Source organism: Tyto alba, unplaced genomic scaffold (assembly GCF_018691265.1).
Source record: "Tyto alba isolate M040663 unplaced genomic scaffold, T.alba_DEE_v4.0 Super-Scaffold_27, whole genome shotgun sequence".
NCBI classification, from domain to species: Eukaryota; Metazoa; Chordata; class Aves; order Strigiformes; family Tytonidae; genus Tyto; species Tyto alba.
Window position 1 is genome coordinate 3582352 of NW_024881301.1, and position 17618 is coordinate 3599969.

Here is a 17618-nt window from a genome sequence, read left to right on the forward strand (position 1 = left end):
AGGTGAGCCAGAGTTAGGTTGAGCATAAAGCTGTTCTGTTATTGTCAATTTCCTTCAAAAACATGACTGAACCAACTAATTGCATAAATCTTTACAAATAATAGACAATTTTCAGAAAGCCCAAAGTGATTATTCTGATTATCATAGAAATGTTACTGGGACAATGGAGTTATTTTGGGAAGTGGGAAAACATTTGGATTATTTTCAGTGACTTCAATGGGGTTTGAATTTGATCCAAATTATAACATGACAGTTGTCATGTACATCAACACTAAATCTGTGTTCAAACATTAGTTTGAACACAGATTTAGTGAGGTGAATATTTTTCTGCATTTTTTTTTTCCCTGGCTTTATTTCATGTTGTTTTTTAAATTTTATGTATGACCTATTGGAAGTGTTACAACTTTTGACACTGTAGGGACTACTCTGAGTTTGCATTACAAAAAGTATCTGTATGCATTAAATCAATTTTTAGTATCTACATGGGCTTTGCTCTTCTAAGATTAGAAGAAACCCTTCTTATAAAATTAATACCATACTTAACTATTCCTCCTTTGTTCTTTTGTCATCATTAATTGACTGAACAGTGTGGCAGTATTTCAGGTCATTTCTGTCAAAATATTTGCTCTAAAAACATTGAAAGAAGGAAAAAAAGTTCTGAATCAAGTTTTTCCCATGTATTAGCAATTTAAAAACTGGGACATTTTGCTCATACTTAATCCATTGGGGTTTCTTTCCCTGTAGATGTAACCAATTTCTTTGTATTTCTCACACCTCCCCTGAACTATATTTCATAGACTATTTTATATATTAAGAGACTTAACAGTTTGGGGCTTTATCTCCTCTTTCTAGATTAGGAGAGGTGCTTCTCTGCAGTTCTTTCTCATAGATAATGTTTTATAATCCCTAACTACTCAGACCTTAAATCCCCAACTAGTTAGGAAGGTACAGCCATACAAGGACAGTCAGCAGAGTACTAGAGAAGTACATCAGAGCAGTGTCATTCTGGACGAAAGAAGACAAAACCTGTATTGTTTCCCTCCGTAGCTGCTGGGACATAGACACAAAGTACCTGATGTAAATCTGCTCTTCATCAGATATCTGAGGTTTCAGTAGGAAATTACATGCTATTTAGAGTACCTGTGTCCTAATTCTGTCCGGATCTACCCTTTTGCCAACATCCTTATCAACTCTGATCCTGCTTGGACACATTTGTTGTCTAGTCATATTACAGTTAGATGTGTATCTCTGCGGAGATTGTTTAGGTAAGTTCTGCCAGGGTAGCTATGTTGTTTCAGCCTCTGCAGAGGAAAGACAGGTGAAGGAAACAAAGTTCACCGGGTTCAGTGTGAGCAGGCATGCCTGTATCTATCTATAGTCATTTTAGATGTTTTCCTTATCCTGTCGATACCTGATTACCTAAGATCCTAATTTTTCCTTAAGCTCCAGTGATTGATCCATTATTGACACTCTATATGAATCTGTAATAAGTCAATAGGTATATTGAGATACTAAGGAAAATCTTGAGGCTGAGAGGAACTTAAGGTATTCTGCTTAATTTTACTCTATATATCATGTATGAATTAGCAGGCTGTGAGTGTGTTCTTATTGATACTATGAAGTCTAAAGACTCTGCTAGGGTACATTGCAATGGCAATGTACATATGAATAATATAACATCTCTAGTTACTGTTTAAGAACTTTCCTTTTAAATTTATTTTTTAAATATATTTCTTATTTATTACAAAGAAATATAGGAGATATTTGTATTACTTACTTTACAAAATATCTTCTAGGTAGAAGATTTGAATAATAAAATAGCTGCCCAAAGAGATGAGAGCATAAAAATATCAGATGCCTCTTCTGAAGTGATTGCAGCTGTGGAAGAATTGGTAAGTTTTTTATTGTTTTTACAGAAATTAAGTAAAAAATGCTTGCATACTTGCATTTTCTATATTGGCCTGAAATAATTTTAACTTATGCTAAAGGTGTCTTAATGTCTTAATGTTCATTAGAAATCCACCAGGGAGAGTGATCTACAGAATATAAAGCAAAAGCTTCTCAATACTACTGAAGCACTGGACATTTTGAAATGCAAAAATGAAGAACTTGAAGGAGAAAATGAAGAGTTTTTGCAAAAATTCAGAAATAGGTAATGCCTAAAGTATAAATATAGGAAGCAAGCATTATTTTTTTTACTGAAAGCATGCCTATAAAAGTGAACCTTGCTTTTATTTTAAGTCTGTCTGTAATTTAACATTTCAATAATTAAAAATCACTTCAGGCTGAAATTTATCATCTTTTTTGCCTTTCACTTGAAAGGAAAATAATTAAAATTCTGCAAAAGACAAAACATACTTTGACAATTAAAATAAAACAAAATGAGGAAGATTCTGAAATTCTCTGTATGTTAACAGAAACCTTAGTCTCCAAATTTTTGTTTAAAACTTTTATGATTTTTATTTTTATTTTTTCATATATAATCATTATAAACATAGACTCTGAAATACTGTTTTTCTCTATTTTCTTTGAAATCTTGTAAGACGTTATGCACACATCTTTTGTAGTGCCTCAGTTTATTCATTCCAAATAACTATATTTCAATCTATATTATACATAATATTCTCAGTGCATTTACAGTATAATAGCAAATAAAATGAATTTTTAGTTCCTTCATCCTTTGGATGTCAGTTGTATGCTGTTTTTTTGTATCACAGGTTACCTTCTTTATCCCCCCAGTAACTTTGTATTTCATTGTTTGGTTTCAGAAAAGTCAACTGAAAAGTTCTTGAAAATAATTAGGTTCTTATAAATTTTGTAGAAATTGGTGACTGAGTTGAATACAGGCATCCTGTCAGCATGAAAACACTTCTTACTAGACCCCAAAAATTCCATACAGGAGATGTGGGAAAAGGGAGGAGATAAAAAGAAAGAGAGGAGGATGTGCATACTCCTTGATAATGCTCCAAGTTGGAGCTCACACCTTACATACCAAAGTAAATCAATGATGGGACACAAATGGGTAAGAAACCAGGCTTCATTACTTCTGATGTTGATGGAATTATTTATTTGGATTAGTAGAACATTTTAGAATTAGTGCTGTAACTTTACAAATCTATTATTTTCAATTTCGTTGACATATTTTTGGTGGATTAAAACTTATTTCATCATACATGTAAGACAATGGAGAGAGATCTTACCTGTGGTGGAAGTATTAACTGATAGACTGAAAGAGAAAACTGAGATTTGTAAGAACATGTACAGGTAAATGCAGAATATCAGGAGAGAGAGGGGAGTTCTGAGAAAACAGGTATGGGAAGCATTGTTACTTGAGACTGTCTTGTACATGAAAACATTATAGGGATCCTAGAAACACTGGACGAGTTCATGAGATAAATATATTTCGTATATAATTAGGATTGTTGTGAGTGTGTCCTGATTATTGTCCTGTTCAAGAGTTCAGATTCAAGACCCAGAGAATGCTTATGACAAGTTTAGAGTAATGAAGAGTTCCAAGAGCTCAGTTTGTTTGTGTCTTTAAAGGATGATATGAAGACATCCGTTGAAGGTGAACTACCTTTTTGCACTGCTATTTAGTCTAGTCTCAAGAAACAGTGAGTGGAGACTGAATATAGAATTCATTTTTAAGTGGTTTCTGGTTTGTTTTTTTTTTTTTTTTTTTTTTTAAGGAAAATATTAATTCAGAAGAATTATCTTTTAAATCATGCTTTAGAGGAAAAATGGGTTTCTTAGTCAGCCTGATACAATCCCAGATTTCTGTACATGGCTTTCTTATGATAATTTAAATTCACTTGTGGAAGGCTTTCCTGAAATGCTACTTTACAGAGCCCCTACACACTCTCAATTCTACTTTCAAGTCCACTGGCATAGCTTGGAATGTATTAGTTCTTAAGGGAGAAAGCAGTTGCTAATCCCTCCTAAAAATTAGAAGTTGCATGCATTCCTCTTACGTATTAGTGGGTGCAAGCTCAAAGGAAGAGTGTTGTTTGCAGGGATTTTTATTTGAAAATGCCCTTTTATCTTTTTGGTGTTCTCGACTGAATAAGGAGTATTTTAAACAAAGGCTATAACTAGCTACAGTTCTCTTGGGGCGCTTGTCATTAAGTGTTATGAGAGAGGCAGGATTTTTGGTTCTGCTCAGAAACCTTTAATTTCTTTGATCTGCCACTAATCTCTTGCTTTATATTGGAAATATTTTGCATGTCAGATCATTAGTCTGATACTCTGAGCCTTTTGTAGCCTCTCACAAACTTTCTCAATATAATTATGCTTTATTTTTCATTTTCTTTTCTGAGTACATTGTAATTTCTGTATTTTGTATTAGGGAAGAATGGCTGTGTTGTATATAATTGCTATATTCCATCAGAATGTAATTCTTAAAATCAACACATTGTCTCATGTTAGTCTAAGAATTGGAGTGCTTGTTTTGATTAGTTGTATACTAACAGAGCCCTGACATGTTACTCCAACAGGACTAAAAAGTGAGTGACTGTCCATCTCCTGCTAGGCTACCAGAAAATAGAGAATTGTCTTCTAACACTCTTCCTAGAAAGCTTAGTTGTGCATCTTTCCTATTTAGAACATGCAGTACCTTCAAGAAATATATCTCATGATCACTGGGGATTTTAGGGGTACACACAGTCTACAAAGTCTAATTTCCTGTACAAGGTGGCTCAAAACCAAAGCTCAGCTGCTCCAGTTTGTCTTTATTGATTGAACTTCTAAGTTTGTGTCCAACTGATAGTACTTTTCTTTAAAGTATTTCTATCCTAGTTATATTTTGGTAGGATTTCTAATACAGTGGTCAACTGAGAATATGCGTTGGATTGTGTGCTGGGTTTGTGTGAGTGGAGGGGGCTTTTTGTAGCAGGGGAGGGGGCTACAGCAGTGGCCCCTGTGGGAAACTTCTGGAAGCTCCCCTGGCTTCAAGTCAGACCAGCTCTGGCCAGGGCAAAGCCAATTAGCAACGGTGGCTGCACCTCTACAATAACATATTTAAGAATGAAAACCTGGGAGGAGGTGTTGGAGTTGTGAGGAGAACATCTGTGTAAATACCGAGATCAGTGGAAGAAAGGAGAAGAAATATGGAGGGAGATGCACCAGTGCAGAGACATTCCCTTGTCCCAGGACTGCCCCCCACCTTGCCATCCATGGAGGTCTGTGGTGGATCAGATGCCAACCTGCAGCCTGTGGAGGACCACATGCTGAAGAAGGTGATTGCATCCAAAGGAGGCTGGGACTCTGTGGGAAGAAGCAGCCCCGCTGTTGTAGTTCAGTGCTTGGAGGATTGCAACAAGCGGGAGTGAGCTGGAGCAGCTCGGGAAACACTGTGGCCTGTGGGAGGGACTCATGACGGAGAAAATTTGTGGAGGACTGTCTCCTGTGAAAGGGGGACCACATTGGAGCAGGGGAAGAATGTGAGCAGTTTCCCTCCCACCTGGAGGAGGAAGCAACAGCACCGACCGCACCCCTCATTCCCTGCCCCCTGCGCTGCTGGGGGGAGGAGGTAGAGATATTCAAGCAAAGCTGAGCCCAGGAAAAAGGGGTGGGGGGAATTGTTCTCAAGATGTGGTAATGCTTCTCACTGTCCTACTCTGTCTGTTAAGCATTGTTGTTAGCATCTGAATTAAATTTATGTTCTTTTTTTCTTCCCCTAACGAGTCTGCCTTTTGCCGGTGACCATAATGTGTGAATCATCCCTGTCCTTATCTGGATTCTTGAGCCTTTTGCTTTGTTTTCTCTTTCCCAGTCCTGAGGGGGAGGGGGTAAGTGAGTGGCTGCATGGTGCTCAGTTGCCCTCTGAGCTCAAACTACAAAAGCTTCTCCAAACAATTTTAATTTCTTCTCACCTTTCTTTAAAACAATTCTTATTTTATATTGGGTACCCAATAACCATATCATACAGAGATTTAATCGTAAGTATTATGCTCCCACTATGAAGTGCCAATTTCATTAAGCTCCCTCAAACCTGTCTTCTATGATGGCGGTCATTAAATAAGAAAGGAAAGTGTTCTTACAGTAGTAACTTAGAAGAGAGTCTCAAATGTCTTAATGCTTTTGAAAAGAAGATATACTCCCTCAATTAAGTTAAGGCAGCTTTACTGGCTAAATAAGAATGTCTTCTGCATGACTTTTCTGAAACTTGGGGAATGGATTTCAGATTAATTTTTCTTCTCTCCTTATGAAAGTTTAACTGACTGCTTCCGCTGATCTGTAAACATATGGTTTGCATCATGAGATATGCAGTCTTCTTTTGAAAACTTAACCATTTGATGGGCATCATCAATGCAAAATATAAACAGATGAAATGTGAAATTACTTATTCCCAAGTGATCTTTATTCTCAGAGTGTTTTCTTGAGCATTTCAGTTTTGTTTAGGAGAGATAATGTTTCACCTGCAACTATCTGTCTTCCTCTTCAGAGGAAGAGGTAGCATTTTAACAAGAAAATATGAACAACCTGGATCTTTCATTGTCTAGAACAGGAGTAGAATTTTTGTAAGTGTAGCTGTACAGCATGAATTTTCTCTCCTGTCTCTTTCAAACTAACTGCTTCAATCACACATAGAAAAACCTTATCATTAACAGCTGGAACCTGGATACATTGCAAAGATTTTTATGTCTGTTTGGTACACTCCCTTCTCTCAGCCCTTGTTTATGAGAATGTGCTTTAACAAAGAGAAACTGCTTCTCTTACTACAACCAGTTCCCAATATGAACAAAGTGAAAATTTTTTCCTCTTTTGTTCAGAATATAGCAGCTACAAAAAAGGTACTCTGTTTCAGACTTTCATGTGCATCCGATAGTTCAGACAGTAACTAGCTTTTCTTGAAGATTCTTTGAGTAGGAGTGCTTCTCATCTCTCAAACTTCAGTACACTATTTCATGTGTTGTTAAAGATACCCGATTGTACAATGCAATAATGCATGCATTTTTAATCTGTTGGGACAACTTTCAATGCAGTTCTGTTATGTGTTCCCACACCTTCAAGGCCTTTACTAAGGTTGTTGCAAAGGGTAATGGGTACCACCTGTATCTGGATAAATGGCTGTTAAGACCTTCAAAGAAGAGGGTCCTCACTTTGTCCAAATTCTCCTAGTTCGGTTTTGCTCTCTGGATAGCTTGTACACCATCAGTGCAAATTCTGGAACTTATTTGGTCCACGTTGGAGTCATGTGGATTTATAACAGATGACAGTATATGTGACACCTTCTGATAGAGTCTGCAGATAGGTTCATCACTTTCCATGTGCCACTTGAGGAAACATGAAAATTAACCCTGTAATGATTGTCAGAAGATTCAAAATCCTTGGAGCAATTGTGTACATCTTTGGCATCCAAGACAATCCTAACAGGTGTAGCTCTGCTAGCTAACTCAGAAACACAGGGCACTATCTCCCAAAGAACAGAGTTCGATCATTAGTGCTCCCAAACTCATATCCTTGGTGAACCACATTCATATCATGATGGATAACAACAATATTAATGGTATATATCGACAAACTAGATACACCTATTCTTTCTCCTTTCCTGTGAAATGATCTGTCCCTGGAATTGAGACTTCTAGCATTGTATGTTCTCTAATTTTACTGAAGATGCTGACAAATTACATCAAACTTCAGGGTGGTTTTTGTAATTTTTTAAGGTCTGTGTCTTGCTGAAATAACCCTTTTGCCTTGAGTTGCTAAAGTTATCACCAGAACCACTGTATGTGAACCTTACTACATGTACCAGGCAATTGGTTTACAAGTTTTCTTAATCCAGCATATACACATCTTCCTGTCAATAAATGTAAAGTCTTTACCTCTTCTTACAACGAATTAGCAATTTCAGAGGGTTCCTGTGTTTTTTCTAGATATGAGAGAAAAAGACATTTCTACCTCCTTACGTTTTCTGAAATGGATATCATATTCTCTCAGCATCTTCTATGAGACCATTGAAGTAGTCCTGCTTTTTATAACTGCAAGAGTACTTCAAATTATATTGATGGTATTGATGAAGGCATCTTCACACACACAGATACTAAGTGCTGTGCAGAGGCATCCAGAAATAGTGTTGCCTTTGGCAAAATGGTCCTGAAGTAATTTTTTCCCAAAGTATTCCAAGACCTATCTCCAGATAACTTGTGATTGATCTTAGAAGGATCTAAAATAGAAAGTTTATGCAAACAAGTATTTGAGTGGGGAAAAAAGTTCCAATTACTGGAATACTTTGGGATTTGTTGTCTGTATGAACATTCACTCCCATCTGTATTGCCTTTCCTTCATAGTATGTTAAGCATCTTGGATGAAAGAAGCTGAGCAAAATCAGTGCATTTGACCTGATATGTAATGACTGAGTATATCTTACAGATACTATTAGATCAAAAAATCTCAGATCCATGTGCTATGCACAGTTACGGAATGAATGAAAGATTGGGGAAAGAAAAGTTAAAAACTTACCATGCTTCTCAAGTGAGAGTAGAGTTCTGAGTAAGCTGCAGAAGCTGTGGTAAAATTTTCAACACCTGTACATAAAGTGGAGTATGGAACACATGCACGAAACAACTGTAGTTCTTTTTTCAGCTGTAGGCTACTTATTTTTCTGCTTGGAATATTTATGTTCCTCTTGCATCCATGCTTAAAGTGTTTTGACCTCCAGAGTCATGGGTAGCCTTGTATGCATCAAAACAATTCTGCTCCACATACAAGGTATAGGAAATGAGAGCGGAACAGTCATTGTTTGGTTCCTTTCATTTCTTCCCAGCTTCAGCACAGATCTGCTTACTATGCACTGTTCAGATGAATTCCTCTTCTGGCTTTGGTATTTTGATATTTAAGTCTTTTTATAATCATAGACATTTTGGAAGAAATTTGTGAAGCCAGTTAGTCACTACCTTTCCCCCCAAAAGATTAGCTGTACTTATATCTATTTTAAGAAACAATCAGATTAATATTTTTTTAGGGTTTCCAGTGTTTTAAAACTTCCCTAGGGATAGCGAGTAGTTAATTGCCCAGTGACCTTTTGTCAGTATCTTAGAATATGTGTTACTTTCTTCAGGTAATTGGTTTCTGGTAGGTAATTCTTTTTCCTACATAGTGGACTGTAAGTATTGTTCATATGAGGATGTTACAGGGCATATGGAAATATTAAAAGTGCTTAATTAGGACAACTGTATGTGTCATGAAGTATGTGATTTGTATGTCTTCTACATGTGGAATTTGCAAAATTAAGTCATCTATAATGCCATAATTAATGAGAGCTGTTTCAGAATCAGGTCACAAGACCATCTGTAGAAAAACTTTCTGTTTTGAAAGTGATGTGGTAGTGATCTGAATAGTTCAAATCAGTATTATCAGAGACTGTAGGATTCTGAAACTCTGTAATAAGTAACCAGAAACCATTAACAAAAGTGTATGGAAATTATTTGTTCAGGGACAACTTTACAACTGAAGTTTCATCTAGTAGTCAGAATATCCTTGAACCTCTCTTTGCAGGGTGGAGTACTGTAATTGCTTCCGATCCCATCTAACTATTTGGCCTTTGGTCTCAAGGCATCACATACTGTACCTTCACAAATTCCTCATTTGCCAATGATTCTTCATAGCATTATTTTCTTGACCTCCTTCATCAGTTTGTCTATAAGTGATAATCCACTTACAGTTACAACTCTCTTAAGTTGTGGCTATGTCACAGCCCTGGTTACTACTCACATTGGTATTGTTGGTCTCTACCTCTCTCATTGCTAACCTCACTGGTGTGCAGGAAGGTGCAATCAGTGTATGTGATAGAGCTAGACCTGTGAAAGTCTGAAGAATAGAACTATTATTACTGTCTAATGAGATGTCTCCTAACTAAATGGTCTTTGACTTGGAAGTACCAGAGTACATCTGCTTTCATATTGTCTCCCTTCAGCCCAAAAAAAAAAAAAAAAAAAATCTGTGTTGCTGTTTCTTCTTATCATCTTTGATCATTATCATCTAGTGAAGATTTGGGCCATTCACATATGCACTTGGCTATATTTTTCCTACCATGTTTGTAGTAGATCTTGATCATCTCCAGTGGTTTAATTCACAGGGAACAAAATCTTTTAGATCTGTGCAAGATGTTTTTGTCTTGGCAGCTGAAAAAAGGGCTAGGAGTGCTTTGTATTTAAGAACTGTTTTCATCAAGGACGATGCAGAACTTTGCACTCTGGGAAGCCCAAGGGGATTTGATAGGGGAGCACCCAAGGGGATTTGATAGGGGAGCACCCACGGGGATTTGATAGGGGAGCACCCACGGGGATTTGATGGGGGGGAACACACACAGAGCCGCACCAGTGGTGTAGTGGTATCATGCAAGATTCCCATTCTTGCGACCCGGGTTCGATTCCCGGCTGGTGCAATAGAGTCATGAGTCATTGTGTGGTGGAAAAACAAATCACGTTTTTCATGTAGAGCTCAGTTTTTCGGTGGGGCTATTACACCTCCTGCAATACCTTTGAAAATGCTTGGATGTGATTCTATGTAAATGAGTCGGTCATGCCTCTAAATGCAGGAAGTTCCAGGTGTGTGACCTTGCTGAAGCCTCCGGGTCATATTTTGCATTTGTGAAGGATCAGATTGCAGTTTCAGTTTTATTGGGTCTGAGTTCCTGTCTCTGTGAGGTAGGTTAGCTGCTTGGGAAGCACAGTAAATTGAGTCTACCTATGGACAATCTCTTAGAGAAAGGGCAATTGTACATACTATGCACATGGTATATGTTAAGTACAGTTAATCAAGATGCATATATGCAATATTTTCAGTTTTCTTACTTTGTGTTTCTGTGTTACTTGAATTTTGGGAAGGGAAATTAAGTTGCTGTGGGCTTGCACTGTCTTACAGGTTTTTTAAGAACTATATAGAAGATACTGCTGACTGTCAGACTATATTTAGGAACCAGCAGTTCACACTCTCTAAAAGGGGAATGTGCAGAGAGTGTGTGTGTGTGCGTGAAATTATCCATGAATTTTAATCCTTGTGCAGTTAGACATCTTTGGGTTTTGTAAGGTAAATTGTTAAATTATGTTTCCTTCCTTTAACTAAGCAAATGACACTCTGTATTAAAGAAGCTGATCTTTGAGAGAAATATTCTGGCCACTAATTCAGCTAAGGGAATGTGTGATCAGTGCTAGCCTGTTGTGGGTTTGCAGATTAAGTATCAGAAACAATATTGTATACCCTGTGAAGATCTTTACAATACCATTTAGGTTTATCATTCTGATTTAGTAGATACTCAGTGGTAGTAACAGTTCATTTTTCAGTGATTCCATTCTTCTATAAAGAAACATTCCATTGAAGAATATTAAGTTCTAACAATACAGAGGTTGTATTTTGTCAGTCAAAGCAATATCGGTGTTTGCCTACAAGGTTTTTGTATTTGATTCAGTTTGGGTTTTGCTATGTAATTTGACAGTCTAATCGACTGGTATTTTAAGTTCACTTCTGTTAAACAATTCACTTCTACTGAAAGTTTGTTTGTATGCAAATAAACTAAAATTGGTTTATGCGTCCTAAGATTTCCGCAAATAGCAACATACTTAGGAATTTGAATTCATCAGCTGTATAACTAACCTGTACTGCTGCACTGGTATGAAGTACCCTAGACATGGCCATTTATTATAAGATAGATGAACTGAGACTCTGTGACCAATTTTAACACTTTCAGATAAAAGGGCTGTTCTTGCCGCTTTCTTCTCATCCAAAATTGATAGTTTTATATTATAGTTGGGAAGAGGGGCCCAAGAAAGCTGTTTAATATTCAAGGATCACCTCTTTCAGGCTCAAGAGCAGTCCATTCCAATGAGTAGGAAGTCAGGCAAAAATGCCAGCAGGCTTGCATGGATGAACAAGGAGCTCCCAACAAAACTCAGACACAGAAAGGAAGCATACAGAAGGTGGAAGCAAGGACAGGTAACCTGGGAGGAATACAGAGACACTGTCTGAGCACGCAGAGATGCAGTTAGGAAAGCCAAAGCCCAAATGGAATTGAATATGGCAAGAGATATCAAAGGCAAAAAGAAGGGCTTCTATAAATGCATAAATCGCAAAAGGAAGACTGCAGAAAATGTGGGCCCATTGCTGAATGAGCCAGGGAACCTGAAGACACAGAATATGGAAAAGGCTGCAGTACTGAATGCCTTCTTTGCTTCAGTCTTTACTAGAAAGAGTCAGCCTTCAGGAATTACCAGTCCCAGAGACCAGGGGGAAAGGCTGGAGCAAGGAAGACACACCTTTTGTGAAAGAGGATCAGGTCAGGGTATATTTAAGCAAACTGGACATACATAAGTCCATGGGCCCTGATAGGATGCACCCGTGAATGCTGAGGGAGCTTGCTGGCTTGGTGATGTCATTGTGAGGCCACTCTCAATAATCTTTGAGCAACTGGGAGAAGCGTTTGAGGACTGGATGAAAGCAAATGGTCAACAAAGGCAAGAAGGAGGATCCAGAGAACCACAGGCTAGTCAGCCTCACCTCAATCCCTGAGAAGGTGATGGATCAGCTAATCCTGGAAACCATTTTCCTGGCACATTTCACAAGGATGAGACACAAGGACATTATGAGTAGTCAGCATGGATTCACCAAAGGGACGTCATGCTTGACAAGGTTGATAACCCTCTAAGGTGAAGTGACTGGCCTGATAAACAAGGGGAGAGCAGTGGATATTCTCTACCTGGATTTCAGTAAGTCTTCTGACACTGTTTCTCACTCAGATCCTTATAGACAATCTGTCTATATGGGCTGGTTGAGCAGACAGTGAGGTGGATTGAAAACTGGCTGAATGGCCAAGCCTAGAGGGTGGTGCTCAGCAGCACAAAGTCAAGTTGGAGGCCAGTACCTAGCAGTGTAACCCAGGGGTCAGTACTGGGTCCAGTTCTATTTATCATCATTAATGATCTGGATGATGGGACATAGCGTATTCTCAGAAAGTTTGCCGACGACACCAAACTGGACGGAGTGGTTAATGCACTGGAAGGCCATGCTGCCATCCAGAGGTACCCTGACAGGCTGGAAAAATGGGCCAAAAGGAACCTCATGGCGTTCAACAAGGAGTACAAAGTCCTGCACCTGGGGAGGGACAACACCAGGCACCAATACGTGCTGAGGGCCATCAAGATGGAAAACAGCTTGATAGAAAAGGTCCTGGAGGTCCTGGTGGACAGCAGGTTGAACATGAGCCAGCAATGTGCCTTTCCCACGAAGAAGACCAATGGCATCCTGGGCTGCGTTAGGAGGAGTGTTGCCAGCAGGCTGAGGGAGGTGATGCTTCCCCTCTACTCAGCATCGGTGAGGCCACACCTGGAGCACTGGGTCCAGTTCTGGGGTCCCCAGTACAAGAGAGACACGGACATATTGGAGACAGCCAAGTGAGGGGCCATGAAGATGATGAAGGGACTGGAGCATCTCTCACTTGAGGAGAGGCTGAGAGAGCTGAGACTGCTCAGCCTGGAGAAGAGAGGGCTCAGGGGGATCTCATCAATGTGTATAAATACTTGAAGAGAGGGTGCAAAGAAGATGGAGCCAGGCTCTTGTCAGTGGAGCCCAGTAACAGGACCAGAGGCAATAGGCAAAAAACGAAACACAGGAGGTTCTGTATGAGCATCAGGGAACACTTTTTCGCTGTGAGGGTGACTGAGCACTGGTGCAGGTTGACGATGCAGGGTGTGGATTCTCTGTCCTTGAAGATATTCAAAAGCCATTTGGACATGGTCCTGGCCAGCTGTCTTTAGGTGGCCTTGCTTGAGCAGGGTTGTTGGACTAGATGACTTCCAGAAGTTCCTTCCAACCTCAGTTATTCTGTGATTCTATGACACAGGTTAACAGTATAGATATATAGGAAAACAAAACAAAAAAAATTATACATATAATAGTTTGATATCAATGAACTATCAGGGCTTATACTCATGAATAAAGAGATTTTAAAGTTTTGAGGAAGAGCCTCATGTATTCCGCATCAAATTGCAGGATGATAAAATACTGCTTTTGATTTTAAAATGTTTTAGCTTTACTTATTCAATAATGGGATTTATTTTTATTTTAATTAATATATTTGTAAAACAAAATGAAAGATTGTCTGGTTCATTTCAACAGTTCAAGAAGAAAGAAGGCATATCAGTCAGAAGTCGAAACTATCTGCAAAAGCATATATAAGATTGAACAGCAAATAGAAGGACTAAATGAAGATCTCTGTAATGCTGAATTGTCCTATGGTGAAAAGAAAAAAAAGTATGAGGACTTAAAAAAAACCAAAACTTCAGAAAAAATGTCATACAAGGTATATTTTTTTATTAGCTTATTTTTTTTAGAGTTCAAAAATTAAAAATAATGAACTTTGCATCATAGAATTATTGGGCAAGCAACCTAATGCTAAAAAAATATTTAAAACTGTGTATTTTAAAACAATTGAAAAATAGCAAATAACAGTTGTTTCTGAAAGAGAAAATAAATTAGCTACTAAATGGTCACAGGTAATGACAAGTTAAAAAGTAAACACATTAAATATTCTCAACCATACAAAGATTTTGTTATTCCTAGGTGATTTAAAATTAATACTAACAAATAACAATTCATTCTTTGTGTAGATAAATGATTAGAAGAATTCATAAATCAGTATAGTTTTATTTGATGCTACATGTAACCATTGTAAATACTACATTAGAATAATTATTTAATTATCATTCGGATGTCATTAGTTATCTAGAATTGAATTTTTATTTCATCCTTATATATAAGACTTGCCATGACTATGAAGGCTTACAAGACCTGCAAGACTTCTGTTTTTTCATTTTACATAATTCTTAAGGAATAATACTGTACATCTGCATATAGCTTTTAGGATAGCTGTTATTGCAGGGTGTAGGATTCATCATTCAAAAATATGGAAATAAAATAATATGGGGAATTTTTAAGGGTCTTTTTATATCAGGGAGATATAAATGGTGTTTGGCATATTCTTCACTAGAGATCTTCTACTGTATGTAAAGTATAGATTTCGTGGAAGGAAAGAATTTCACAGTTTTATTTTCAGTAATAGTTTTAGGACTTCCTAACTTGTAATCAGTAGAATTAAGAACAATAATAGTATTTTTCTGGTTATAATACACATCAGTATATTAAACACTCAACATGCTTCCTGCCTTCTTTTTCAACTGCCTGCTTGCCAAAGGTAATGGTATGTCCAAGTACCCACTTCTGCTTCTGAAAAGAAAAGTGGTGTTATTGGATGTGATTCGAAATGGTTAAAAAGCTTATAGACCCAAGGTAAAAAATAGTAAAACATAAACTAGAAGAATTCAGAGCTGTCTTCACAATGAATGGAAGTGAGTCAATTTTGTTTGTTAAGGTCTTTCATAGCACCAGGTTGTCTTTTCTTGGATCAAATTTATATTCCTGACAGTATCTGAATTTGCACCATGTAGTTTTGTCCTGTAAATTGTTTTTTTTTGTTGTTTTTTTTTGTTTGTTTGTTTTTTTTATATTATGCTGTTTTATAGCCATACATTTTAATATTAAATTTGTATGACTTTTCTGTCTTGTTTCTATACAAATTTGCCAAGCACCATTTTCTTCACATTCTCGGTGTTGTGTGCTGAAATATTTACACAAATGGATGTTCGACTGTATGATCAGGGGAATCTACTATGAATCTTCTTATGGTTTAAGTATTTAAAGGATGCTAAATATTAGTCTAAGAAATTAAGATTTTAGAAGGGATTCAGGCAAAGCCCCTGCTTATTTGTTGTCCTACATTCCATTTATTTTTGTGCGTCTTAATTTATATTTTCCCTTTAACTATTAAAAATTAACTTAGAATTGTCAAATTTTTCTTCTATGAATTTTATAGTCACATTTTGGATTTGTGACATCCACAACATTCTGTGATAAGGACTTCAACAGCTTTGTCTTAGGTTGTATAAAAAATTACTCTGTTTCTTTATTTTCTGCCAAGTATGTACTATCTTCATATAATGCCCTGGTTCTTATTTTGGAAGGTGTATTGGTCGGTCATTCCATATTTGCTTCCTACATGTCAGACATGACTTAATAGGCTTTTATCATATTATTCATCTTTTTCAAGCTGAAGTCTCCTAATCCATTAACTTGTTTAATGAATGGAAACTGTCCCATGTTTGTCAGCCAGTTTGGTTTTCCAATTCTATTATTATGGGGAAAGAACATGGAGTATTCAATACATAAACACATCATGGTCATATATAGTGGTATAAAGATGACTTCTGTTTTGTTCTCTATTCTTTTTTTAATAGTTCTTAACACTGCATTTATTTTAAATGTAGTGAAGCATTATATTCTTCATGATCATGCTCCTGTTTGACTACTAGCCAGCTCAGAGTCCATCACTGTATAAGGACTTTGTCCTAATGTACAAACATACATTAACCTTCATTGAATTTTGTCCTCTGCAAATAAGAAGTCCATTCATTAAATCATCTCACAAAATCCCCTGTTTTCCATATCGTTTCTGAAAACACTGGAAACCACAGGATTCAGTGTGGATACTTTCAAGACCTCACTGCAACTGCCACAGTGAAAACTGGGAATTTATTTCTATTGTAGGTCTTCTGTCTTTAAATGCATTATATATTCATGTGAGGCCTTTTATCCTTAACTTATGGGAAAATAATTAAGGAGTTACTCATATAATACTTTATCAAATGACATTTAGGAGTCCAAATAGATTGTATCACCCAGGTACCTCTTCTCCACATACGTCTTAAATCCTTCAGAAAACTGATTAATTTTGAGGCACTACTTTCCAGTCATGCTGATTCCTCTCCTATGCATAAAACTGTCCATGTGTCAGCTAATTGTTTTTTTCATAATAGTTCGTATTATGAGTTTGCTTATTAGGGCTTTGCAGGTTTTATTTGTTTTGGAATTTGGGCCTTTTCCCCCTACTGTATTCTGTTTTCTGAGGACTTCATAGTAAGTCTGTCTTCAAGTGCTTCTGATCATCTGTTGGCCTTACACTGTCTCTAGCAGGCTTCCTATCAGATGTGTTTGGATAAGAACTTGTTTTATGTCCCTTGCAGGTTTTTCCAAAAACTCTTATTTAGCTTGCCCAATGGTATTTTTAGATTTAAATAGGCAATGTTCAGGGTCTTTTCTGTTTTCATTTTTTTAGACATAATTTATACTTTTTGTCTTGCTGCTAATAACTTCTCCTCTGTTTAGTGGTGTTGATTTTCTTTTTGGTATTTCCAAATCATCTGTCAAAACTTGGCTTGCATGTGCTTTGAGCCTCCAATATGATATCTGTAAGTAATCTCCCTCTGGCTTGCAAGTTTTTTACTATTTTAGCTGTTCCTCATACATTTTTTTAGTAAAATCCTCTAATTTTCATAAAAAATCATTTTTTGACTACTGTGTTACTTTTTGGATTTTGTTGTTCCTTAAACTCAGTCATAGTTAATGTTAACATTATGCGTATGTAGTCGGTCAGAAAAGTATCTCAAAACTATACATTTATGGTTAGAGATGGAATTTCATTCTGTAGGTATTCTGGTTTACTTGTTGGCAGAACTTAACTTCTACATGAACTCATTAATAGTGGTCCTGCCTTCAGTGGTAAGGTTGCTTTC

General features: G+C 37.1%; 1 protein-coding gene and 1 non-coding gene across 2 annotated transcripts in view; both read left to right on the forward strand.

Moving 5' to 3' along the window:
* CCDC178 (coiled-coil domain containing 178) overlaps positions 1–17618 on the forward strand; it is a 176615-nt gene that overhangs the window by 24235 nt on the left and 134762 nt on the right. The window contains exons 9-11 of the mRNA XM_042798097.1: positions 1797–1892; positions 2016–2152; positions 14110–14293. Coding sequence (XP_042654031.1) covers positions 1797–1892; positions 2016–2152; positions 14110–14293 — 417 coding nt within the window. The remainder of the gene's footprint in view (positions 1–1796; positions 1893–2015; positions 2153–14109; positions 14294–17618) is intronic.
* Positions 10314–10384, forward strand: TRNAG-CCC. The gene has a single exon. It is a non-coding gene; the product is annotated as a tRNA-Gly (tRNA).